The 25,890-nt window shown below is 41.2% G+C and overlaps 1 protein-coding gene across 3 annotated transcripts in view; it reads right to left on the minus strand.

The window, feature by feature from the left end:
• Positions 1–25,890, minus strand: part of nalcn (sodium leak channel, non-selective) — a 122,737-nt gene that overhangs the window by 18,273 nt on the left and 78,574 nt on the right. For all 3 annotated transcript variants that reach the window (XM_034693891.1, XM_034693892.1, XM_034693890.1), the window contains 10 exons: positions 7,702–7,838; positions 5,361–5,502; positions 5,117–5,190; positions 3,871–3,972; positions 3,712–3,781; positions 1,521–1,612; positions 1,280–1,402; positions 1,018–1,074; positions 372–492; positions 153–284 (listed from right to left, as the gene is read on the minus strand). In XM_034693891.1, coding sequence (XP_034549782.1) covers positions 153–284; positions 372–492; positions 1,018–1,074; positions 1,280–1,402; positions 1,521–1,612; positions 3,712–3,781; positions 3,871–3,972; positions 5,117–5,190; positions 5,361–5,502; positions 7,702–7,838 — 1,050 coding nt within the window. The remainder of the gene's footprint in view (positions 1–152; positions 285–371; positions 493–1,017; positions 1,075–1,279; positions 1,403–1,520; positions 1,613–3,711; positions 3,782–3,870; positions 3,973–5,116; positions 5,191–5,360; positions 5,503–7,701; positions 7,839–25,890) is intronic.

A 25,890-nucleotide genomic window follows, 5' to 3' on the forward strand; every position in this document is an offset into this window, starting at 1 on the left:
ACACGTCAAAAACTCTCCACAGACGGTCTAGAAAGGACATATGCTAGGTAGGTGGTCTACTTTCAAGGGCTTTGCCAGTGTGGCGTATTTAATGTAGTTGTGTATCTAGTCATGCTTAAATAAGGCAGTCTTTAGATTGTCAGATTCCTCACTAGATAGATGAAGATGTCCATGACTCCTCCAAAGTCTCTGATGACAGCTGTGGGGGTGAAGAACAGACCGTCTGCCATGATCTTCAGGTTGAGCTCGATGCTCATGAAGATCACAAACACGTACTCCCCGATCTAAAACAGAGGACGCACGCGTTAGCAACATCTGTCCCATCATGCATCTGCTCGCTCGTTCCACTCAGTTAAACTGTTTTTAAATACCTGCAGAGAGGGGGCATGCATGACCCTGGTGAAGGGTGATTCAAACATCATGGAGATGCAGGAGCAGATGGTTACGACAATCATAACCCAGTCGAGGTAGGTGACGAGGCCCAGAAGATCGCTGCAGGGAGACACGTGGACATCACTTGTTTTGGAATCAGCAGAGAAAACGACTAAGTTTGGTGTAAGTAGGTCAAAAGAGATATTTGGTTTGCAAAGTGGCACATACTCAAGGAGAATTCAAGAGAAAGAGGGGGAGGCGGACAAATTCAGGGGAGGATATGTGAGGAGAGGTATCAGAAAGTGAGAGTGAATTAAATTGTGTGTCAGTGTGTGTGCAGAACAATCTTCTCTACAGCAGGTAGCCAGAAAAAAAGAAAGTCCCTTGGCTGCAGCGGTATCTGATACAAAAGGACTTTTTCTCACTTTAATAATCAGCCCCTGTGCTCGGCTGAATTACAATCAGGTTGCATAATGGGTGAAATCTATTTCGCAGCTCTTCACTTTCACAATTTTCAATCCTCACCAGAGATTCTGAAAGCGCACAACAGGCCTATAATTTGACTACAGAATTAATAAGGATTTCACTCATGTAGAACCAACAGATCGATAGAGAGTGAAGGGATCAATAATTCATCACACTTACTACAGCTGGTGGTACTTGGTGTTCTTCACTGCTCCTGTTATGGGGTCAGTTTTGGATCTGGAAATAAAATCATACAAACAACATGAAGTGTGTGTTGAATATGAATCTGACGTTGGTATGAAGAAATCATAGACCTGTGTGTATTAATAAATGCCTTTAGGGGTTTTATTCAACAGATATTGAATGCTAAAGCCTCATTTGTGACCACAAGACATTATACAACCTATTAAGACAATGTGCGGACTAATAAGATTGATCTTACGCATTGAAGCGAGCTCGAACGATCATCCTGCAGAAGTTCCTGAAGCGGTGCTCCCGGCCAACAATGAACAGAGGCTTATCGAAATAAGGATGGTTTTCTCTCAGTTCCTCTTCCTGAACTTTTCTGATCAGTGAAAGAAACACAGAGACAACATGTTAATGAAACAGCAAAGACTGAATGTTAACTTCCTGGTTTAAAACTTGCTCTCAGCCTGGTATTTTGTGTATGTGTGTGATAATACCTTTTCATCTCTGCTTGTTCCTTTTTTTCTTGGATCATCTTGATTTCGCTGTCCTCTCTTTGTGCATTGCGATATCGTACTGTACTGGAATGCTAGAAAGAGACAAGATGATTATGTTGATATAAGATAGATTTGATGGTAAAATTCTTTGTTTGCATTTCTTCGATTAACGGTAATATTGGAATATAACAAAACAACTAAACTCTTGATACAATATGAGTCCCAATGCCGAGTTCATGACAACTTTTTCATGGTTTTCTTTAAGGATGTGGTTAACCAAGTTTATGTTCAACCTTTAGAGGAGAAACTGACTTGTAACACTGTCATTTCTGAAGCTTTTATTTTCCCTTTTTTACTGCCTTACAGTTAATGCATTTCCTGTTTTGATTAGCTTTGATTTTTTTGGGGGGGGGCTTTTACATCTTTATTTTGTAGAGGAGAGGACAGTGGATAGTGTAGGAAATTTGGGAGAGAGGGGGAGAATGACATGTGGGAAAGAGGCCGCAGGCTGAATTCAAACCAGAGCCACCCGCTACATGGGCGTGCAACTTAACCATTTTGATTTAATTTGATTTGATGTCTTTATTTGATCATGTAAAAGTAAAATATTTAAAAAAACATAGCAGTAAAAAAGAAGAAATAGTTGAATCAAAATCAGTCAGTTCCATTTGCAAGCACTGAAACATTTTACTTTAAATGTGCAAAAGGGAGTAGGAAGAAGTTAAAAACGTATCTAATCCTACCCCTTCATTCACTTTTATCTGGCATAATACTAGTGCACTCCCACAAGTCAAATCTTCATATTTACACCGACAATCAAAAGTAAACCCCTTGTGATTATCAACACTTGTCTTCCTCCTTGTACCTCATGAAAGTTATTTTTTGCTGTAGCTCCATATTGAGTCTGTTCCACATTTTTACACCACAGATTGAAATACAAAAGCTTTTCCTTGTGGTCCGAACACTCACCATCTTTAATCTTAACTTCCCTGTTAACTTATAACCCCCCTCTCTTTCAAAGAACCATCTTTGAATATTTCCTGGCAGGAGATTTTTCCTTGCCTTATACACAATTTGTGCCATTAGGCTAAGTCCGTGCCAAATTAGCTTTTATTTTGAAAGGATACAGAATCTTTAAGGTATGGAAAAAATGCTCATCAGGACAAAATGTTTCAAGTATTAACTCCAGAAGAGGCATATAAGTTATACGTTGACTGTCTTGTTTCTCTTTATCTCTTTGTTTTCTATAGAGCAGGCCTGGAGGATGTCCCATCCTTGGGCATTAAAAAGTGAAGCCAATGTGGGAGTGCAAAAAAAAAGCAGTTCCTTAAGTTTCCACTTGATGCTGGCCCCCAAAGCTCAGAAAGCCCCTTTGACACCCATGTTCAAATGTCCAAGTTAATAGCAAAAATAAACATGTTTACAGCCTGGTACAAAAACAGTTTTGGTGTCCATTGCTCATTACTCTACTCTTTCACACTGTGTGGAGGATGAACTGTTTGATCACTCATCTGCTTTGTTCATATTTAGGCTAAAAGTAATGCATATATTTGCATAATTAGGGGTGTGGTTGAGATGACAGACAGGCCTCAACCCCAGCTCTCAGCCTGTTGCTATGTTGACTGAAAGCTAGGTTGAGTCAGCATTTCTAACACTGCACCCACCACCTCTCCAGAGATCAATGAGTGACGTCACAGAGCCAGCCTTTCCAATATAGCGACCGCCATTGTTTAGCTTCATGACATCTCTTCAGAAATCAATGGGCAACGTCCATGAGAGGATGTCCACAGTGAGGAGAAGATAGAGGAAGATCATACTCTAGTTTATAAATAGTGATGCAATCTTATTTGCATACATATAATAATGCTCAGGTATCATCTTACTTCAAAACCTTCACCTGCTGCAACCATGTCTGTGTGCCTCTATTCACCTGCAGATGTGAGAGACATAATGATGCTGAACAGGAGAAGTCAAAGGCACATAGTTCCCTCTGTTGTTTCAAAAGGTTAATCTTTTACCACACTGATTTGAATCATTCCAAATAAGTCTACCAAATCTCAACCCTCCTGTGAGGTGCTGTTGCATCCCAACAGTGAAATAACAGTTTTGACCTTGCTTGAGGAAGTCTGAACATCTATTCGTCGAGGATACAGGTGCATTTCTTTCTGTGTTTTTGTGTACTTATTCTTACATCCTGGGTGAGCGTCTCCAGAGACTTCCCTCTGCTGATCCTCTGACTCGTGGAGCCATGCCTCAGAGATCTGTGGAAAACAAAGAGCAGATAGGTACTACCGTGCAGGCGCACAGGCGTTAAACTCCTCTTTACCTCTGTGTGCATATGCTGTCAAACCTGCGCTCCTGTCGTATATGATGCTGCACGCTGAGTATGGAACGCTCTTTGGCTGGCTGGCCTTCAAAGGATCCACTTAGCATACGCTGTCTGGTACAAGCTCTGTGAAACACAAACACACACACAAAAAAAACATGTCTCTTTATGATCAATATGATGAAAAATATGTGATCTACACACAGCTGGATCGGCTCCATTTTTATGAATAGCAGGCTGTATTTGGCTTTCCTCGGTATAGGCCTGTAAGAGAGGTGATCCAGGCTGTCAGGATCCAATCATTCCATTAGTTAGTGTGTGTCATTTTTGTCAATGTGTGTGTGGGCATCCCTTTCTGTCCTGGCTAACAGCGGAGTCATGTACCAGAACAGAACTAATGACACTGTGGGCACAAGCAGTGTGTGTACTTAAATCATTAGAGAGACTCTGAGTGATTACTTGTTTATTGGCAGTAGGCATGCATGAGTGCCTGTGTGTGCTGCACTGTGTGTGTGTGTGTTGGGCAGTGTTGGTGTGATTGTGAGCCTAATTGTGTGTTTGTGTGGAAGACGGCGAGCCAGACAGAACGTGTTATGACTACTGATATGCTGTCTATCTTTCAGACTGACTGAATAAGAGATGAAGGGGGGGGCATATTGGACATGGTGCCGGCGAGCTAATCTACACTTAGTGCCAGCTCTGCCATGCTGAACAGCAAATTATCCATTTACCTCACCGTGACAGTAAATGAGTCTGAAGTGGGTCTGTGTGTGTCCATGTTTGTGTGTGTGTGCGTGTGTGAGAGAGAGAGGAATTAACAATAGCAGAGTGCTGTTGCAGGAGAGCAACATCTAATATGCACACACATTATTACTTTCACCCACACAAAGGCTGGCATGTGTTTCATGACTGTGGATGATGCATATTAAACGCATCTAGCTGCGATCTCTGAGGATGGTGTCAATCCCAAATCTTATGATGTCCTGATTAATAATAAAAGAACACAAACAACTGAGAGTCATAAACGAAGAGCGGCGTAAAAATGCAGTCTGCACGTGTCGACACATGTGGCTTTAAATTGGGTTAGTCTCCGCCAAAGAAGAGACAAACTGTTTTGAATTTTGGATTCAAATTCCTTTTGTTCCAGTATTCACATCGCTCTTTTATTATCTGTGGCATATATTTTTACAACAATGGAATTCAACCTTATTGAGCTCAGTTTATCTGCACGTCACAAAAACTATGCTTCCTTAGGTGTAGCCATTCTTACCGCAGGATTTTGTTGATGGTAGTTTCTTTTTCCAGCAGGTTTCGGGCGCGGATACTGAATATTGACCTGCGAAGCTGAAAGAGCCAACAGTGAGAATCCATAAGTCATTACTTTATGAAACGCAGTGTGCAATCACACCAAAACACAACATCATAAAGTTTTTTGATTGTTGGATGCTGCTCCTGTACTTTGACACGTTTTGTCTGTGTTATAGTGAGAAGGATAAACGAGTGCTCAAAAGTACCTTTTGATCGATGTACTTGTTGTCTTCAATGGCTGAGCGTTTGGAGTGGTCACAGGAGGAGGATGAAGCGGAGGGGAGACGCCGGAACAAACAGCTGGTGTCCTGCTGCTGACGATCAATGAACTGCTTCATGAAGCTCTCCCTGGAGGACACGACAAAAAAAACATACAAACATTAACAACGAATCAAAACGCATGCTTACTACAGAAAGAAACCATATGTTAGAAGAGATAAGAAGTGCTCATAATTGTACTACAATGCCAAACCATCTTGGTGCATATACTTGCTGCAAAATATGTCAGGGGAGGCTCTTGCTGCAGTGGGAGAGCAGATGGGCTGCAGAGGAGGGGGAATTCTGGGGGAGTGAAGTACCTCGCTTTGCACTAATCAGCAACTGAATGATTAAAGTGATTATGGGGGCTACTTTTGTTTGACACAGTAAGGCTCTCCTAAAAACTGCAGAATAATAACCCTAGTCATCTAAAAGAGGAGCACAGGTGACATATCTGTATGTATTTACTCATGTCATGCTACTGCAGTGAAAAATGTTCCTCAGATGGTGTCAACTATTTAAAGGTTGAGGATATTTAGTGCAATGCTGCTTCATTGTTTCTTCCCTCTGTTTTTCTGTTTGTGTGTTTTTCTCAGCACAGTTACAGATTTTGTTGCTCATTTTAATGACCGAGTTAGTGTCTTTAGATCTAAGAACGGCTCTTTTTGGTCCATAAACCAAGAATAATTTGTTTCTTTAACACAATACCAAAGGATATTTTGAAAACACAGACACAGAAAAAACAGGATTTTTATCCAACTCACTCAAATAGCAGAAGTTCATATGCTTTGGTAAGTTCTAACTCCTGAAAATGGACAAGTAGGTCAATACAAACTTCCCAAAAAACATATGCTGTATAAGGGACTGTGCCCACTAACACTGTTTTTGTGCTGGCTGAGCTCAGAGCTTAGAATTTGTGTTGTAGTATTAGCAGCAGCTCAAGACAGGAAATTGTGTCTCAAAAAAACAAGTGTGGTTCTTTTTAATTCCATACAGACCTCTGCCATTGACAAAGTTGATTTCTGATGCTCTGCCCCTTCCTAATTCTGATTGGTCGGTGATCAAGCAGCGATATTCATGAGCTTGGCAGTGTTCCAAAAGATTACCTATTTTTAACTGAGAGTGCAGCGACTAAAATCAGCTGAAGCTTTTGCGCTGAGGAAGCTGAGAGCTGAAAACGCTGAACAGCATTTAGTTTGGATAGAAAAAACAGCACAAGAAGGACACAGGCCCTTAAAGTAGCAGTAAGCAACATGAACATTCAGATGGAAAAACTTTCCACCTCTGCCTCTGCTACCTCCTGTCACTCCTTTAAGCCCCTCCCACCAAATGATGTACCAAACATACATGCTAACCGTTGTGTCTGTTCCACTCACACTGACAGCCCATCAATATATATCACAAATAAAGCTAAAAAGTAGCAACTGGTGTTTGCTGCAAAGTCACTGTGCTTTCTGTACTACCAAGGTGAGGAGAGAGTAAGACATGGAGTGAGAGGAAGCCAAAGTGACTGGCCAGTTACATGCAAGCCAACTTTGATGGTTGCTTTATTCAGACTGGTTGTGATTTTCATTGTTTTTTTTTAAGTTAAATTTTTGGGAGATTTTTGCCTGTATTGGATAGGAAAGCTGGAGAGAGAGACAGGAAATATGGGGAGTAGAGTGGGGGAGGACATGCAGCAAACGATAGAGGCTGGGAGTCAAACCTGCGGCCACTGCAATGAGGACTATGGCCTCTGTATATGGGGTGTGCTTAGACCGCTAAGCCAACAGCGCCCCAACTGGGTGTGTTTTTTAACACTAAATACAGCTCACAGATACAGATCAGATACATATATTTGAAGGAACACTTCAGTAATATATTGTTAGTGACATGCAATAATCAAAATGTGGTATTCTAAGCAAAATTCAAATTAAACTATGTGATTAAGTGATTTGGTGTTTGTCTTTGTACCTGATTCTGGGCACGGTGAAGTCTTTACTTCTAAAACTGCACACGTATTCAAAATGATATCATATGCATGTCATGTCAGTGCAGAAAAAAATGTCTGGCAGTATTTAAAGGTCAAACAATATTCCCTTTCTTTCAAAAAATACCTCTCAGTGCTTCTTTGACCAAAATATCTTTCACTTGGTAATCGCGGTTGGACGTTTTAAATAGATATTCTAAAAGCAAGGCTTAAACTGTTGGCAGGCATGGTGATCAAACTACTGTGGTTTGTTGTGACATGAGTCTTAAAAAGCAAAACAGACTTTAGATGTGTATGCATGCTGTATGAATTCTGTGTACCTGATCCTGGGCACTGTGAAATCAGACGGGAGCTTGGAAATCTTCACCATCTGAGGCCTGTTGGGGAACTTCTCGAAGATCCTGAGTCGCAGTGGGAGCTTCTCTTTGGTGTCAGCGTTGGCTTCACTTTGCTTGAGCTGGCAGAATTGAGCAAAAGAGCCAGATCAGGCACAGAGGAGAAGAACCAGATGAGATACAGTAAAACGGGGGCAGAGTCACCCACAGGATGAGAATACAGAAGAGAGGGATTCAAATAAGATATAAAAGGGGAAAGAAGAAAAACACGGTTACTGTAGTTTGGGGGCGGAGAGTTAAGGGATTATTTGAGAGCTGGATGAGGTTACCTCTGGTGTTTAAGGAGGAAAAAGGCTGAGCAAGAGAAAGGTCTTATAAATGCAGCTTTATGTTTCTGCCTGATGGTGGCAGCAACACACTTACCTACAACACAGACCACACACACTACATATAGCACAGACAACCACATGTAACACAGGATCCCACTTACTTTTAGAAAAAGAATGAAGGAGGCAACAAAAGAAAAGAAAAGATTACTTTGGAGTGGTTAATGGAGAAAAGAAAATAAAGAAGGTAGCGACAGTTAGAAGAATGCACGTGAGCAGGCTGCAGGCTGGTGAAATAAAAAAGATGACAAAGGGAAATGGAACCAATTATTTCCATTTAATTACATATGGGGGGGAGGCTGATTGAAATTCCCTTGCAGGTATTCTCTGTCTGGGTACCTGGAGATAACCCCTGATGCATTGCAGATTAAGGCCTGGAAAGTGAACTGCATTCGGAGCGATGGTGAGTGGCAGCTTATCATGCAGAGCAGGGAGCTGCTGTGAAACATATTGACTGGCCTCGCTGAATGTTTCTCTATCTGTCATGCTATGTGAACGTCTGTCTGTCTTGCAGTGCAAACCCTATCCGTGTGCATTGGTATTTCTGCCTGTGAGCGCTTGAATGACTGGAACTGCCTCTCGTATTGGAGGGATAACAGCCGGGAGACGAAGCGACCTGACAAAGGAGGGAATGGAAATCTGTCTATCCACTTTCTTTCTCAAACAGACTAAAGTAAAGGAGCGTCTTTTTTACCCTGAGTGGGTTGAGTGGTGAGTGGCATGCTGTGAAGACAGAATTATGCAGCAGTATTTGCTTGCCTAGGCTTTCTGTCTATATTCTGAATCCCAAGATAGACGCAAGATGGAGAGATGAAGAGATGGGGGGAAACAGAGCATGAAGCTAAAACAAGCAAAAGACAGACAGAAGGAAACGTATGGAAAAATAAGCAGGAGACAAAGCTTCTTAAGGCTTGATAACAAACAGACACCCATGTTGCTTTAAAGGGAGAACCACAATTTGGTCAACTCTCTTTTCGTGCTGCAGTTCTCTGGGTGAAACTTGCAAAAAGTGCTGCAGTCATCTTGTACTGCAACTTTACATTCACTTGCTGAAATTCCCTGCAAGCAAAACACACGCAAACAAAAAATCTACAAACAAGCATGCACACAGAGTGCAGAATTAATAAAAGCCGTACTGCTCCCAAAGGTCCTAATCAATTGGGCCAACTCAGCGAGATGTACAGTTTAGCCGAGGCTCTGCGCCCTTATCTGTAGCAGTGTCCTGTTACAGCAAAACTTTCTGGGCCATCTATTGTCCTTCGGTGCATTTCTTCTCTCTCCCTTTCAGAAATGTCTGCCGCTCCTCGTCAGAGACAGCATCAATCTACATTCTTCATACACGACCACCCAGTCACTAAATCTTAGTTTCAACATCAGATTCTGTCCCCTGGTTTCTTCCCTCACTGATCTTCTTCCATCTTTGTTTCCAGTAAAAAAAAAAAGAAGAGCTGTATAGAGAGGGATGAACTTAGACATTCAGAAAAGCTCTCAAAAGTCTGCTTCATTAAAAGATGACTGGTGTGAGTGATCCACACTCGTTTGTGTACTTCAATTAATGTGTTTGTTTATTTATTGATATGCTGCATCTGGGAACCCACCTACTGTGAAAATAAATTAGAAGGCACTGAACTTAATTTCAATTTACCCCCAGAAAGCAAATCAGAATCCACTCCACCATGAGCCAATGAGGGTTTTGTTTTTTTTACTGTGATGCCTCACAGCGCAGGAAAGAAATTCCATGAGACCGGTGAAAGAACACAGATACACCAACAAAACAACATTCTCCTTAATACTGACTCTGTGTAAGGCTTATCTGTAGAAGGTTTGAATAGGTAAGCTTCCATAAATCACTTCTATCTGTATGTGCCAACACAATGGGCTTTTCATCAGGTCGATACAAAGGATCAATGAAGAAGACATGAACATGTAAGAGCTTAGGAAAAGAGCACTTACTGGCAAAATCTATTCTCTATAGATTATTGGTTTTACATGTTACGGTATCCCAGAAGAGGAATCACTTCCTACTACAAATACACAAGCTTATCATTCACTGTGTATAAGGAGTTATGACCTTAAATACACCTGGGCCTTTGCAGCACATATGTAGCTGTGTTCTCACCAAGGTCTGAATTCAACATGGAGGTATGCTCAGTGACATTATCCATTGGTTTCTGAAGATGCGTTTTGAAGCACAAAAATGGCGGTCACCATATTGGAAATGCTGACTCCAAGTAACTTTTGGCTAACCTAGGAAGTAGGAAAGAGGTGGAGTTGAGGCCTAGGCTAGTGGTTTGGCAAATAGCTACAATGTTCCCAACTGTCAGTCAAATCAGTCACACCCCTGATTATCTGTGATTAATCAAAACACAGGAGTTATTAGAAAAATTCAACACCTGTACAGCTTCAGATACCTAAACTGTTTTTTTTAACCTGGCTGGGAATGTGAATAATTGTGCTGTAAAAATGGGCTCCAATGGGGTTTCCTTGGTGTTGGAGTTCCTGAACTGGGAACTTGGAAGAATTGCTTAGTTTCCACTAAATTACTTTGGAATTTTGAATCCTAAGAGATTCTCTTCAATGTTTGTATCAAGGTTCCTTCGACTCACTATTGTCCATTTCCACTAAATCTGTGGGACATGTAAACATGTGGCAATTTAAGTGAGGCCTTCTCCTTGGATGTGCAATCGATGAGGAAGTTCAACCTCCAATACAAAGACTGTCTTGGGGCTGCACTATTCACCACTTTAAGATCCTGGTCCCTGATGCTCTGACATCCTCCAAAAGTTCTTAGTCCCTGAGAAAAGTTCCTACATTAGAAACAGCCTATGTGAGAGGTGTTAACTTAGATCCCTCTAAAAACCCAATGCTCTATACCTTCCTCACTAAAACAAACACACAGAAAGTCCTTGTGAACAAAGACAAGAGTATTTGTTTGGCTAAAAATCTGTGTACATAATTTCTTTCAGGAGTGTGTGGACATCTACAAAATAAATGTAATTAGGAGAGTATGTTGGAGTGTTTTTGGTCGGACACAAACAGGACTCACAATAAGTGCTAACGTTGCTCTGTGGCCAAACATTTTGATATTTCAGGTTGAAATGGGCAGGGATAAAGACTATTATCAAGTGTGTGTTTGTGTGTCATTTCTGAACATTTCCCTGTGTGTCTCTACCTGCCTGTACAGGAGAAAACGTCTCAGTGTTCTCTTTGTCAGAGTATGTCAGAGTCAATGGCTGATAAATCAAAAGTAGTGCCCGTCTTGACACAGAGGAGATTTAGTGTATGCTGGTGTAACAATGGAGCCGAGACTAATGTGTTTTGCCTTGAGACCCATTCAGGTGACCTGCTGCTGCTTCCCCCTCCATTCAAGCCAATTTCAGGCTCGGCTGAGCCGGGGAGCTTTCTGTCTGGGATTTCCACAGATTTCCTGACCAACACTGAAGGAGGGAAGAAAAAAAAAAAAAGCTAATGCCGGCCATTAGCATTAGACCAAATTCAGTCATAGCCATAATTCAGTGGAGGCATGGGGAGGAGATAAAGTGGTCAGCATTAAATGGTCTCAGACAAGCTGCTGAAAAGTCTAATATGATGTGGAGTGAAAATCAGCTGGGATGAAGGGCATTAAAAATAAGTGAAAAAGCCTCTATAAGAAGACAAAACCCATTTATAGTGAGACTACTTTTTACTTACTGCCTTCGTACAATTATTACAGCACCATATACAATATTTAGGCCATCATGGCAGCTTTTACACACAGCCGCAGGACCAGCAAAGACACCTAATAGGATGACGTCAACTAAACTTAGCAAACCGAACGACCTTATAAGGAATAATATGCTAGATATGTTCTCATACCATTATTTCTTTTATAGTGATAACGACCCCAAGATAGTAGTATTAGCCTATATATCGAGTGCCCCTTTGATACCATTTAAAGAAGGATACACACATATATTTTTTATGAACACCTGTATATGATACTAACCCTGAATATATGTCATATTATAGCTATCAATATTGTATGGCTTGGTTCAGTATAAATCTTAGCTTGAAAATACAACAAGTTTAAACAAGCTGAGCTAACGCTAGCCGCAGTACAGCTAGCAGCTATTCCTAAATTCCTGTCTCCACTGAAGATCATTTGAGATTTTGGTTGTGAACTGCTGTATTTTGTATTTTACTGGTTGTTATTATTAGTTTGATAGGAAAAAAAACGATTGCCGACACTCATTAGCATTGCAGGAAGTTAAATTCACTGCCATTATGATTAGGGATGTGGCGTTTAGTTGACTTAAAGCTGCTGTTGGTAGGAATGGTGTCAAAAACGGGTTTGCTGGGGTTTGGAGAAAAGGTCACAATACCCATCGGTACTCATCGGTAAGTGAAGTAATTTGAGACTATCGCAAAATCTCTGTGTTTTCCAATGCCTATGTATAAAGCAATGTTATCATTCCCCTCGTTCCTCGCTCCAATCATAGCTAATCTCTCTTTACTAGCTGGTTAAATAAATCATTTATACTTTTACTATTATCATGAGCCTGACATGCCGGTCATATGTTGTGTCTGAGCTGTAGTGCAGCCTCCTGCCATAAGTTGGGGCTGTAGCTTCAGTTAATGGCTACTGCCATACTGCTATATCGCTCTACTACCTGGATTTAAACAAGCACACATAATAGACAGATAGCATCTTGTTGGGCGGAATGTGTTGTCAGGAGGACTGAAGGCTTGTGGTGCTAGCTCTGCTATTGTTAGTCACACGGGGCAATTTGACATCATTTGCCCGCAGACTATGGCATCCCCCATGTAAGGGCCAATTTACGTTCATAAATGTTACAAGTAAATAAATAATCCGTATAATTTTGGGTTGAAAGTTAATCTTTATTTTTGGGATTTCATTGGATAAGTTAAATTTTAAAATGTGTTAAAAGTAATTTGATTTAATTCATGTGGATTTTACGTACAGTTGAATGCAGTGAGTTAGGTTACTGTCACTTTAAGAGAGAGCTCTTTAATGTTGCGGTAGGGTGAGACTGAGGCAGACAGTTGAGGATCAATTAAAGACTGAGCCACATGGTTTCTTTACACTAGTATAGTTCATCGTTTAGGAAAACTTGACTTTGAATCATCCAGTAAGATTGTTTAACAAAACCGTGGAATAAAGGAATTTGTTTATCAGTTTTACATCGGAGTCCTCTATTGTGCTCTATTTTGACTGTTCCCTGAGGGTTTTCTTACCTCTACACTAGTTGTTTTGTCAGAATTCAAATTTCCATTTTAAAGGCTAGAAATTAGTCACTTCAAAACATCTGTTACTGTGACACACTAAATTAGGCCAAACGAGTTGGTCTTTGTAGCTCTGGAAAGTAGTTTGATATTACCCCCCATGGTGCTGCTTTGCTTTGTAGACTTTTCCAGGGAAGAAGAAAAAAGTAAAACATTTGCAGAGAGCTAATACATAATACATGCTTTCCTATCTGAGCATGAGAATAGTATGTTTGCTGATAATCAAGTCGCTTTTTAGACTGTATCAATGGTATTTGTGTCAGTTATCAGAATAATTCTACAAAAAACAACCATGAAATAGTCTCTGCTTTCAAACTGACGTGCCATTAGGCAAACAAAACTCTCGATCCAACTTTGAAACAGCGAAAGATTCAACAATAACTTTGTAGCTTCTTAACAAATTTGAGAAAAATCCATGCAAATCACTAACATGTCAGTGTAAACAACAACAGCCGTAATCTTCCACTTGTCTTGAGCATTCTTATCATTCAAGAATTTTAGTTTGAAAAGCACAAGCTCCAGTTGTTGATTCAGATAGGCCAGGATACACTCATATGTCTTTCTGATTCTGCTAAACTCTCCAATCGGACTGGTTAAAAGTGCCTCAGAGGTATGCCCAGAAAAAGTATGAATATCTGTGAGTAGCCAACAGAACAATGAGGAACTGATGAGCAGCCGCCCACGTAGATGCTGCCCACACACACTCACCCGAGCGCCTGCGGGATGATATACAGTCTTCTGCATTTTACCATTCAGCCATCCGAGCCTGCCATTCAACAGCAGCACCAGACAACAGCTGTGCATGTGTGAGTGTGTGAATGTGTAATCATGGACTACTGAGCCTTTATTTCCATAGTTTCTTATTTTGAAGGGGAGAAAATGAATCAAAATGTAAAAAAAACCCAACATGTGTGGTCGCTGTCATACACGCTAACCTATTTGTGCTCCACATTCCCTCACAGTCTCCGGGTGGGTTCTCTTGGCCCTGAGCTATTCGAGCTGTAACACCCAGGGGTGGAAGAGCTGAGAGCGAGTCAGCGGGGTCACCCTCTCCTCTCATTAGCTGGGTAATGAGCCGTGCTATGGAGCTGCTGTAAAGCCACACAGCCTGTAAAACCTCCATACCCCAACACCCAAAACAACTGCAGATACTGTTTATATTATACTTCACAATCCAGAACTCTATATCAGGGTGCATTTGTGTTCCGGTCTTCTGCTGTCAGGACATGTTTAGCCATCTGGTTAAGGTCTTTTTTAGCTGACAGCTAGGACTGAATTATGGTTTCTGCTCACATACCTACTGTGGACAGTCACTGAATGTTTCTCAAGACACTCCATTTTTTTATTCTGTCCACGTCTTCTGAAATGAGTGTAGAATGATTTACAAGTGAAAACAATGAATCAACAGCCCTGTCTACGTACAGATTTCCTTCAATTCACTATTGTCACATGGCGGATAATTTCCTCTACCTTCTTGCTAAAGTCGGTGGAATAATGTAGTACTGCTTTGTTCCAGGCAGTAAGTTGTATAACCGTAGGTCTAAATTGTATAAATTCAGGCTCAATTTAATGTAAAACAACATATTTGACATGGATAGCTACACTAGCATTCAGCTTTTAGCTAGCTAACATAACATTAGCTAGAAAATTAGATCTTTCCTTGACAAAATGTCACACAACCAAACAACATCTTAGCTGGTGATTATATGAATTACAATTCTCCAAGCAGAATTCCATATTTCTATTTATTTTTATTATTTAACTACTATTTTTTTAATGTAAAAACTACCTCTGCTACTCACCACTGCACTACTATCATATTATTTTAGCCTGTACATATTAGTCATGCCTATTTGTTGTTCTTTTGTATTTATAGCTGATGTTATTGTTATTACATTATTTTATTTTTATTTTGTATGTCTAATTCTTATGCCTTGTACAAAGAGAGCACAGTTTACCTAAGTCAAATTCCTTATGTGTTCAAGCATACCTGGCCAATAAAGCTGATTCTGATTCAGATTTTGATTCTGATATTAGTTGGTAAGTGGCCAGGTGCTAATATTAGCTATAGTCTGACTAGCTTAAACGCTTTCAAAAATCATGTTTGGACCAAGCAGCAACCTCCGGTCTCAAAATATGAAGCCCAAGCGGAAGTGTTCTAAACTGCAATTCATCGAGAATCCACTAGAGGCTGGCTGCAGAAACACCGGAAACCACATACACACCAATTCAAAAAAGATGATCTTTGCAGCATTAATTAATTAACATGTTTACAGCCTGGTTCCAAAAACAGCTTGGCTCTAGGTAGCTAATTTCTCCATTGGCACACACTGTACAGGGGGTGAATTTTTTTCTAACGCAACGGTTCAGAAGATATTAAGATTACGAGTTTTTGCCCAAATAAGGCCATGACTGACTTGACTCCCAGGGGGAACATATCGTGTAGCTGTTGGCTAGGAGGCTCAAACTCCGCCTCTTTATGTCACACTATGCCTGGTTGAGTTGCAACTGCCGATTGGCTTCAAAACATCGCTCAGGAACAGATGGGTGACATCACGGATACTATGTCCATTATTTATACAGTCTATGGTTTGGACTTGACATGTGGCTGAGGTCCATCCTAATTTCAACTCTTCATTGTCTTTTTACTTGCAGATCAATTAAAAAGCATAATATCAGAAAAAAATGTCTGCTGTGTGAATATAAATAACTCGGCAAAGACGCATTATCACAGCTATGCTATGTTACACTGAACCTTACACCGTTTCATACTGATGCCACACTGTTGAGCTTTAGACAGCACTAAAAGGATGTCATTACACATCAAATATAACCCTTAACCTGAACATATTTGATTTGATTATTGCTTAAAAAGTAGTAACAGGAGAAAAACCTGTTTGCTGTGGTGGCAGCTGGCCTGGGATGTTTACCTGCTACAGCCAACATTAACCCTGCATTTGGCAGGTGGAAGGCGCTAATTTGATTCCCTGAATGGCAGCATGCCTGGCTGGGAACCTTTATTAGATGTCATTTCTTTCATTCCACATGTTCCCTGCCAGTCTATGTTATACGCAAAAATTATGGTATACAAATGAATGTCAGAGTAACCCTTCAAATAAGGACCTGCATAGGGTGTTTTGGTGTCAAACATTAAGACTGACTTTTACCAGAATATGACGAGTTTTAAGGTAAAATCTACAAAAAAAACTATATTATTTTTAAAGTTACTGCAAGGTATTTTCAATTTGTGTCAATTTTGGCACCCCCTGTGGACAAAGGGTACCTAATTGCTTTGCTGATCTTGTCCTATACATACAAAAGCCTCATACTGGAGTCCTTTAATAGTCTAATATATCACTCAGAGGGAATCTTTGCCTTGGAGAATATACAAAAGCTGTTTTAGCTATATGTATAAAATCCCTTGTTTATACAACTATCCTGCAGCAGTGGTTTCAAATTACTACATATAAATTCTCAGTCTTGTTGCTGATGGTCTTGTTTTTTTTCATAGTTCATATTGAGGCATTCATATAACTGCAGCCTGTTTCATAACAAGCTTAAAACTCCTTACTGGTTCTTTAAACATCAACATCATGTTCTGTTTTCAACTACGGCTTTGCCTTTACATTTGTGGGGATTTTTGCTCTTAAATAGCAGAAGTCAACAAGTTGCAAACAGTGTCTTGTAGCGTAGTGGTTTACTGTTTAATCAATATCTCACCCCAGCATTTGATTCAGACATCATTTGGGTCAAAGTGTTTCTTTAAAAAGCTGCCAAAACTCCACTGTCGTGCTCCATTTTATCTTCTTTTCCATTCTCTTCTGCAGCTCCACAAAAGCTCAAAAGCCAGTAGTAAACATGTAATTTCATACACAGATAACTACTTGATGGTTTGTTTGTCATGCTCCAAATGAAGCATGACAAACAAACAGTCAAATTCACAAATACAAAGGCCAAGAGTGACATCCAATAAAAAACTGAAGGTGACATTTAAAAGATAAGAACACACTGTGTTGGAACTCTCTAAGGGATACACTCCTTTTTTTCTCTGCTTTATTCGTCTTCCTCGCCTTTCTTCTCCTCCACTAAATCCCTAAATAAGTCTTCGGTCCATTAAATCACGTAAATGGAGGACAGGCTTTTAGTTTAATTCATAAATAATGAAATCCTCGGTAAGAAGCCAAAACACAACCGCTCCATGACTCATTTGATCAGACTAAACACTACTTTACAAAAAGTACGTTCAGTACTAAGAGTGAAAGAAATACAGAGAGCAGAGGCACTGCACATGTAGGAACACGCAGCCCCATACATAATGCATGTCAGTATTGGGCGGAATCGTGTTATTTGGTTAGAGGAAACCTAAACCACAACTAAAGAGACAAAAAACCTCCTCTCTTTCTTCTCCCCACTCTCCATGTATTTATCTTTTGCTGCATCTCTTCCACTCCCACCACCCGTTCCCCCCCTTCCTCCTCCTTCTCCTCCTCCTCGTTTGATCTCTCACCATAATGCCACATCAGCTGACAAATATGGAGCAAAAAGATAGACGCAACTGAACCGCCGACCACACACTGTCACTGCCGCGCGTCTCTCCACAAGCCCTTGACAAGACTGACACGCCGGGGGCAGCAATCTGATTACCTTGGTGTCGCATCGCACCATCTGTCTGTGGCGTGTGGGACTCCCCACAATGTTTCCTTAAAGATGTTCATGTTGTTAGTGAGACCTCCCTGGAAAACACGTCGGTTATACAGATAATATATTAAGGTTGGAGATGGAAGTCATCCATCATACTCCTTCATTGCACAGCTGATGCGTACATAGACCTCTGCTGCACAAAATGACAATCATTAACACTCACTCTTGTCTGCTGGAGCCATAAATCCTTGAACAACAACAGATCATAATTCAGATTTTTGCATTTGTAGCTCATGCACTAGATGGCAGTATGGTTAGGTGGTACAAGCTGTGAAACAAAGCAGCCCTGCTTTTGTCATTTGCAGCTTTAAACTGAACTCAACATGTTCTCTAATAAGGGAATCCAATACTGAAAACAACAATTACCCTCAAGTGAGAGCAGGGGAAATCCTTCTCAAAGGCCAGTGAGGGTGCAGCTTTAAAAAGGCAAAGAGTGGAGGATTCTGGGTACACATGAGAACAGAGTATGTGGGTGGAACCAATTGCAACACCTTGAGAGATGTGACAACGAGCATGGCCAGGGAGGGAAACAGAAGGGATGTATTAATTTGAGTGTTGCCTCTTCTCGTAATAGAATAGAATAAAATATAGAGCCAAACCGGTTGTGGATGTTTGAGACCGCAGGAGCTTCTAAAATGTTCTAAATGAACACATAACATACACAAATATTTTCAGATAAGTCATCCTTCATTTTGCCAAGGAAACTAGAACCTTATCATCAAAGTCCTCCTCTTAGACAACCATGGGTTTTCCTAAATGTTAAATATTAGATTATTAAGGTCCAGTCCTGAAGATCTGAAGCTTGCTACTTTAACGTGTAATTATTGTTTTTTGATTTTCACTTCTTTTTAAAGCTCTGTTGTCTTGAATCTGTTCTTTGTTTGTTGGACTCAACCATTCAATTACAACTCAGCAGGAACAACGAAAAACAACACACCTCTTTCACCTACTCACACTGTTGGGTGATTGAGCAGCTACTGCGACTCGACAAGTTAGGAATACCAAAGGATACTGGGAGTGATCGGCGGCCGTAGGCTTAACCACCATTCTGTTAACTGCAGAACTCTGGAGATTTAGGACGCATAGAGGCAGAGGAGGCATAGAGCTACGAGTGGGAGAGCTGGTCTAAGGAGATGGAGGTTTATTGAGAGGAGATAGAAGCCGTGTCTCATCTCTCTCATCATAGGCAACGTGAGATCTCTGGCTAATAAGATGGACGAGCTAACAGGACAAGCCAGGAATGTAGCATGGTGTGCTTCACGGAAACGTGGCTGCATCAGGATATTCCCGACCACGTGTCCATTGGCGGCTTCCTGAATGTCCGGGCAGACCAGGATAGCACCGAGAGCGCTGTGGGCCTCCGACCATATCATCTGCACAAGGAGATCTCACGTCATACTGGTAGCTGTTTACATTCCCCCTCTGCCAACCGACTACAGCGTCTAACATTCTCAACGCTGCCATAGCCAGACTCCAGAGTGCCCTCTTCCTGATCTCCAGGGACTTCAACCATGTGTTTATTTTCTACATAGCTTATTATTGTACTTGTATAACTTATTATGTATAGAGCAACTGTAATGACTGAATTTCCCTCCCCGGGATAAATAAAGTATCTCTGATTCTGACTCTGATTAAGCAAAATTGAATGACCTCAGAGATGCCTGTAAAACTGAAGGTCTTGGACCACTTGACTACCAGAATGAACACAACATGTACTGCCTACTCAGATTAATATTCACTTCTGTTTCCACCATAACTGAAGCCATACATCTCTGTTTATGTATTTAAAATAGGGGGCACAAAGCACATCCATCAGCATGGACATGTACATGTGCCAGATTCCAGCCACAGGCTAATTTCCAGTCGTAGTCCCTGACAGGCTGGTGGTACACATATATGTTCATCAAGCATGTACTTAAACACATACAGCTAGACAATGACATGAACTATACATTAGTTTACCCACAGATAACAAAACACACGGTGGCTGTACGACTATGCCCAAGACAACCAGGAATAAAGTGGCACTTAACCTCTCGCATTATGCACTTTAAACTCCTTATGCACTTTCACTCTAATTGCCAGAGTGTTTAAGTACTAAGGTGCTGGTGTATTGCATATAATAGTAAAAGGTGCTGATATAAATTGCACATTTGCCCTAGGTCTGGTGATTTAATGTGCTGGTGTAATTGCACAGACATGTTTATGGAGAAAATATTGCACAAGAATAGCATACAAAGATATGTTTCTGTATGCAATATTTTCCTACATAAATGTTTGTATGTATGCTCGCACATTGATTGTAAAATGGTCAAAGATCTGGTTTGTCCTGAGCCACGTCTTCAGATGACTCTTAAAAGTTGCAAAGCTATAACCTTATTAAACACATAAACGCAGAATCTGTGGTGTTGGCAGTGTTTAGTGGCAATAAATGAATGCAGGGAAGCAAAAGATGATGAGAGGTGGAATGCATTAGCCATAATGCAGTAACTAAATCCTATCACCTTTCAATGATTGGGCGTTTTCAGTCGTCTCTTTGAACAAACACCTGCACATAAGTTCAATGTGTCTCTCAACTTCAAGTCCTACTTGTCTGTCACTTTCAGAGGCTTTATTGTTATCAGACAACAGCCGATGTGTTCCAGGATTGCACCTCAGCCTACAGTCCACACCTTAAAAACACTTCTACATCACTGCAACAAAGTGGGAAACTAAACCATTTGTCATCAACCATCAGAGAAGACATTCATCTTGAGTGACCTAGTATAGCTTGTCATTTTTCCCCAGTTGAGTGATAGACCTGTGATTGATCTATTATTGATCTTTGGCTGACAGCCAAGGCCACATTTTGGTGATCCTGCTCTCATTCAACATTTGACTAATGCCCATTTCTGCCATTTCTGCCCTCCATCCATTTTCTTCTCCTTATTAGTGAGTGGGTCACAAGTGGCAGGTGATAAGTGAGTAGACTCAGATGTCTCTCACACCGGCAATGTTTTCCAACTCCTTCTTCAGGAGCTTTCTGAGGCAATCCCAAGCCAGGTGGGGTGTGTACACCCTCCAAAGAGCTCTAGGTCTACCTTGAGGTCTCCCCCCAGTTTGAGAATGCTGGACCTTCCAAACATCCATTGGGCGACACCTATGAGGCATCTCTGTTTGGTGCATGAACTACCTGAACTGGCTTCTTTTGATGCAAATGAGTAAAAGGTCTGTTCTGAATTCCTCCTGGATGTCTGTGCTTACTCACCCGATCTGTAGAGCTGAGCCAAGACACTAATCGGAGGCTATTTATTTCGTGTCCGCAATCTCATTCTTTCAGTCACTACCCAGAGCTCATTCCAACAGATGAGAGTTGGAACAAGATTTACATGGAAATCTAAAGCGTTTGCTTTAGGCTCAACTTCTTCTTTACAAATTTAGCAAGTTTTTTTGTAGATGTCTGAAGTAGCTTAATATCCGCTACCAAAATGATCTATCAATCAGGCACCACCATTCCTATTTCAGGCTCATAGCAAAGAGTAAAACATGACCTGAAGACAGACAAAGAAAATCTAATTGTAGCACGCAGACCGTCATTTTGTTTACTTTCAGAAGGAATGGTCAACAGAGCAGAAAAACATTGTGGCGCCCTCAGAGCAGGTACGGTGTGTCTTCCACGATATGCCCTCTCCTCTCTGTTCGGAGGGCTGGCAGACTTTGAAGTAGACAAAGAGAAAATGTCAAAGGTCAGAGTGAGAGGTCTCGGGGCTCAATGTGCGAAGGATTCAAATGTCTGTTTGTCTGCATGCATTATGTACACAGACTGCAGACGAATTTCGCTTCCCCTCGCTCTGTGCCTGAGCTTTTAACTTGCACAGTTTTCCCAAATGTGCTCCTCATGACTCATCTACCTGGCCTCAGGACCTGTTTGATTACCACACATTTCCACATTCACACAAACACACACAGATGCAAAAAAAAAAAAAAAGTGTTCAGAAAATGCATTAACAAATTTATCACCACTAACAATTCATTTTCACACAAACACAGAGATACACTCATACACACATTATCATCATCACCACTGCCCTTAGGGGTAAACACCTCTTTCAGTTTGGTTGATATCTACCGCCACAGGATAAACATTCTCCCCTCTCCCTGCACCTCCCCTGGCTCCTGCAGACGGCGCTCTGTGGGCAGCTATGATTTGTTGGATAAGGATGGGCCATCACTCTCTCCCATTGCAAAACCCACCCACCTGTGACACCACGGATAGAGGCGGGGCAATATCAACATCCAAGAGACAAACTCGTCTTTTAAAGCTCATGAAGCTATGGGCTCATTCTTGTTATCTTCCTCTAATGGAAAAACTGTCCAGGGGTTGCACTTCAAAATCTTAGACACATGCCTACAACAGCTGCTGTGTTACAATCACTGCCAACTGAGGTTGAATTTCAGGTTAATACAAAAACAATGAAGAGTGAAAACTATTTCCTGGTAAAACAAAAAACACACAATAATAAAAAGAGAGGATGAATGTCACTTTCTTTTAGATGACTGTGGGAGTCTATAAGTGGCTTCTTCAAAGCTCCTGAGAGGAGTTTTTGAATGGTTATGAAGCAGACTGGGATTAACAGTGATGCCTCTTTAAGCAACAGTGTTCATTTTGGCAGCTGTTTAAGATTTAGTCCAACATCGGACTTCCACCAAATCGTTAGGTCCTTCTCCAAGTTCTCTCGTCCATCAACACCCACCGGCTGCGTTTTCAGATCGTAGCATGGAGCAGGAGTCATGTGACTAAGGTTTTCCCACTGAAATTACTGAATCAATGATTATCCTCCTCCTCTCCTCATCCATGTTGTCTTTATCGGCCTCTGAAAACCTCTGACCTGTTGACTCCTGGCCTGGCTCCGCTCATTATGAAGGTTTGCTGTTGTAGTTAAGTGAAAAACGATCTGGTGATAACACAGAGTGTTTTATTCTGGAAATGTACCGGATGTGCCCGACTTCCTGTCCCACTAAATCTGAGATTCATGCATAGTGATCCAGCATCTGGCAAAAATAGAAGTCTTGCGTATCTGGTCCGGAGGGCTCTGACGTACAGGATCAGAGACGGAGCGGGAATGCAACAAAGTAGATCCAGTGGAAGTTAACCCCTTGACCAGAATGGAAACCTATCAGATTTGATGCTGTGCAGATCAGTACGGACCTGACAAAGAATTTGGTTGTAAGTCTTAGTTTTTATGAAAGATGTCGTTAATTAACATTTCCCCTAATAGTTTTCGTGAATGGAATTATCTCTGGTTTAGTTTGATTGTTTAAAGGAGTAATCACAGAGTACAAAGACTGATCAGTCTCTGCAGGAGAAAACATTTAAAATCTATCATGAGCGCTCATGAGCAGTTAGTACTCTTCCTGGTTTAACGTCAGCTATGAACAGAATCACACCCTGGAGGCTGATGTGGACGTGCAGTGTGTATTAGGGTGTTGTGATGGGGGGGGGGGGGTCTACGTCCTCACTTCACTTGTGTTTTCCTCTTCTGTCTATACCTTTCTCCTCTCTCAGGCTTCATTTCATTAAAATTGACTTGCAAACCCAATTCCACACAATAAAAGCATTATCCTAATCAACGCTGATGAGTGGAGCACGCACTGGTACACACATTCATCTCTGTGTGTGTGTGTATGCTTTCAAGAAATTGCTGCTACATCTGTGCTCCTGGTTCAGAAGTCTGATGGAATAAACTGGTTGTTCATTAGCTGCAGCCCTGCTTCATTATAATAATCACTTCGTATATGCATGAAAACATGAAAAACAATTTGTGTGTTGAAAGCAACTTAAACTCCTCTTCTCAGGTTGGGATGGAAACAGACAGATTTATAACAGTTTAGCTCCCTGACAGCTCACATTAGAAACCAGCATTAAAACAGCCAGATATTCCAGCTACAGGGAGCTATAACACTGATCTTCTCGATCACAGCAAGACTGCACACAAGCCCCGGGGTGGTTCTCCTGGTGTTCTAAGCTTTGACGAATCAAATCCAAATCAAGACAAATGGTCTGTCAGGGTTGACAGATGCAAGTCGTTCCCCTGAAAGGCTGGACTGCAATCAGCATCCAAATGATGACAGATGTTTTTAGCTACATGCCTTATTGATGATGTCGTTATCAAATCAGCAACATGGGCAGACACAGCAGGGTCCTGCTGCACACACAGCCAAACACCTGGTTAGGGGGCCAATGAAGGAAAAGGAGCACACACACACATACATGGGGTGACAGGTGGAAATATAAACCGGCTCTGATGACGACATGATGACGGGGAAAACATGTTGCCAGGAAACAACCACGTTGATCAGCTTCAAAATTGCTCCGATGAGAAAAGATATGAGCAATAAAAAAAGCAGTTATTTGCAAATGAAAGTTAAAGCGATGCAGTTTCAGTTTTAAATGTCCATGATGGTTGTATCTTTATGTTTTAGTCTGTCACAGGTGCTTTATTGTTATGCAGTTGTTTCAAACATTCACTCTATTTTTAGCTCTATGAGTCATGAGGTGATTTGTATACCTGCCTGTAGCCAAACAGAGTGTTTGACCTCTGAGATGTGTAATTTTTTAAACATCATGACTCACAGGTATTTCCTCGAGTATATGCAACAACTGACGCTGCAGTAACATACTCACAGGACTATTTGAAAAGACTATTATGCTTGAAAGTAAAATAAATCTCAAACATTGGACAGCTAAAGTTTTGGCTGACTGAACAACATTGTTGATACACTGTATGCAGTAAAGAGCTAATAAGTCAGCCATTGCACCCTGGGGGTGATGATACGACGTACACTGAAGTTTTTTTGATTTCAGAAGTGCAGACAAATTGGAAGAGCCCTGAACCTGCATTATTTTTAATGGCTGACAGCACACACACACACACACACCCAAACACACAAACAGCATTTACTTACCAAGTAGAAAACATGTGCAAAGTTTAAGAGCAGATAAAAAGAGAAAGTTTCTAACAGCCTGTTGCAACTAAGCTAGTCACTGTTTTAGAATGGCACCAATGCAAAAGTGCAAAAAACTTCACTTCCTGGAGTGTCCACTTGAGGCTGGCTCCAAAAGCCCAGGATACTATAAACACCCTTGTTAAAATGCCCATTTTACATCAAACTGCACTTTTACTGCAGATTACAAAAAAATGTTTTAGTCTGAAGAACTAATTTCCTTACTCGTCACACTCTACAGGGGGTGAAAATGTGTTGTATCTTATCTGTTTTGAAGATATTACAGCTAGTTATACATAGCTTTGAAAAATGTAGTCATAGCTGAGTTGACTGACAGATGGGCGCAATGTAGCTGTTTGCAAGGAGGCAAAAAGTCTGCCTCAGCTCTACCTCCATGCCTGTTCTAAGTTTACTTTGATTGAATCAGCAGTTCCAACATGGCGACTGCCATCATTTGGCTTCATAACAACATTTCAGACGCCAATGGGTGACATTGCTGAGATGTCAACCATATGTTTTAAATATTACTTGGTTGCAACCATAGACTGTATAAAATATGGACGTAGTATCCGTGACGTCACCCATCTGTTTCTGAAACACTGTTTTGAGGCCAATTGTCGGCGGCAGCCATATTTCTGCTGTCGAGCGATTGTGACGCGGGACAAGGCGGGCTGTGAGCCTCCTAGCCAACAGCTACAGTATTCCCGCCTGTCAATCAAGTCAGCTGTGCCTCTCATTGGAAGACTCGTAATCTCAATATCTTCGAAATTGCCTTATTAGAAAAAAATTCACCCCCCGTACAGTGTGTGCCGATCGAGAA

The sequence above is a fragment of the Notolabrus celidotus genome, chromosome 10 (genome assembly GCF_009762535.1).
Source record: "Notolabrus celidotus isolate fNotCel1 chromosome 10, fNotCel1.pri, whole genome shotgun sequence".
Taxonomy (NCBI): domain Eukaryota; kingdom Metazoa; phylum Chordata; class Actinopteri; order Labriformes; family Labridae; genus Notolabrus; species Notolabrus celidotus.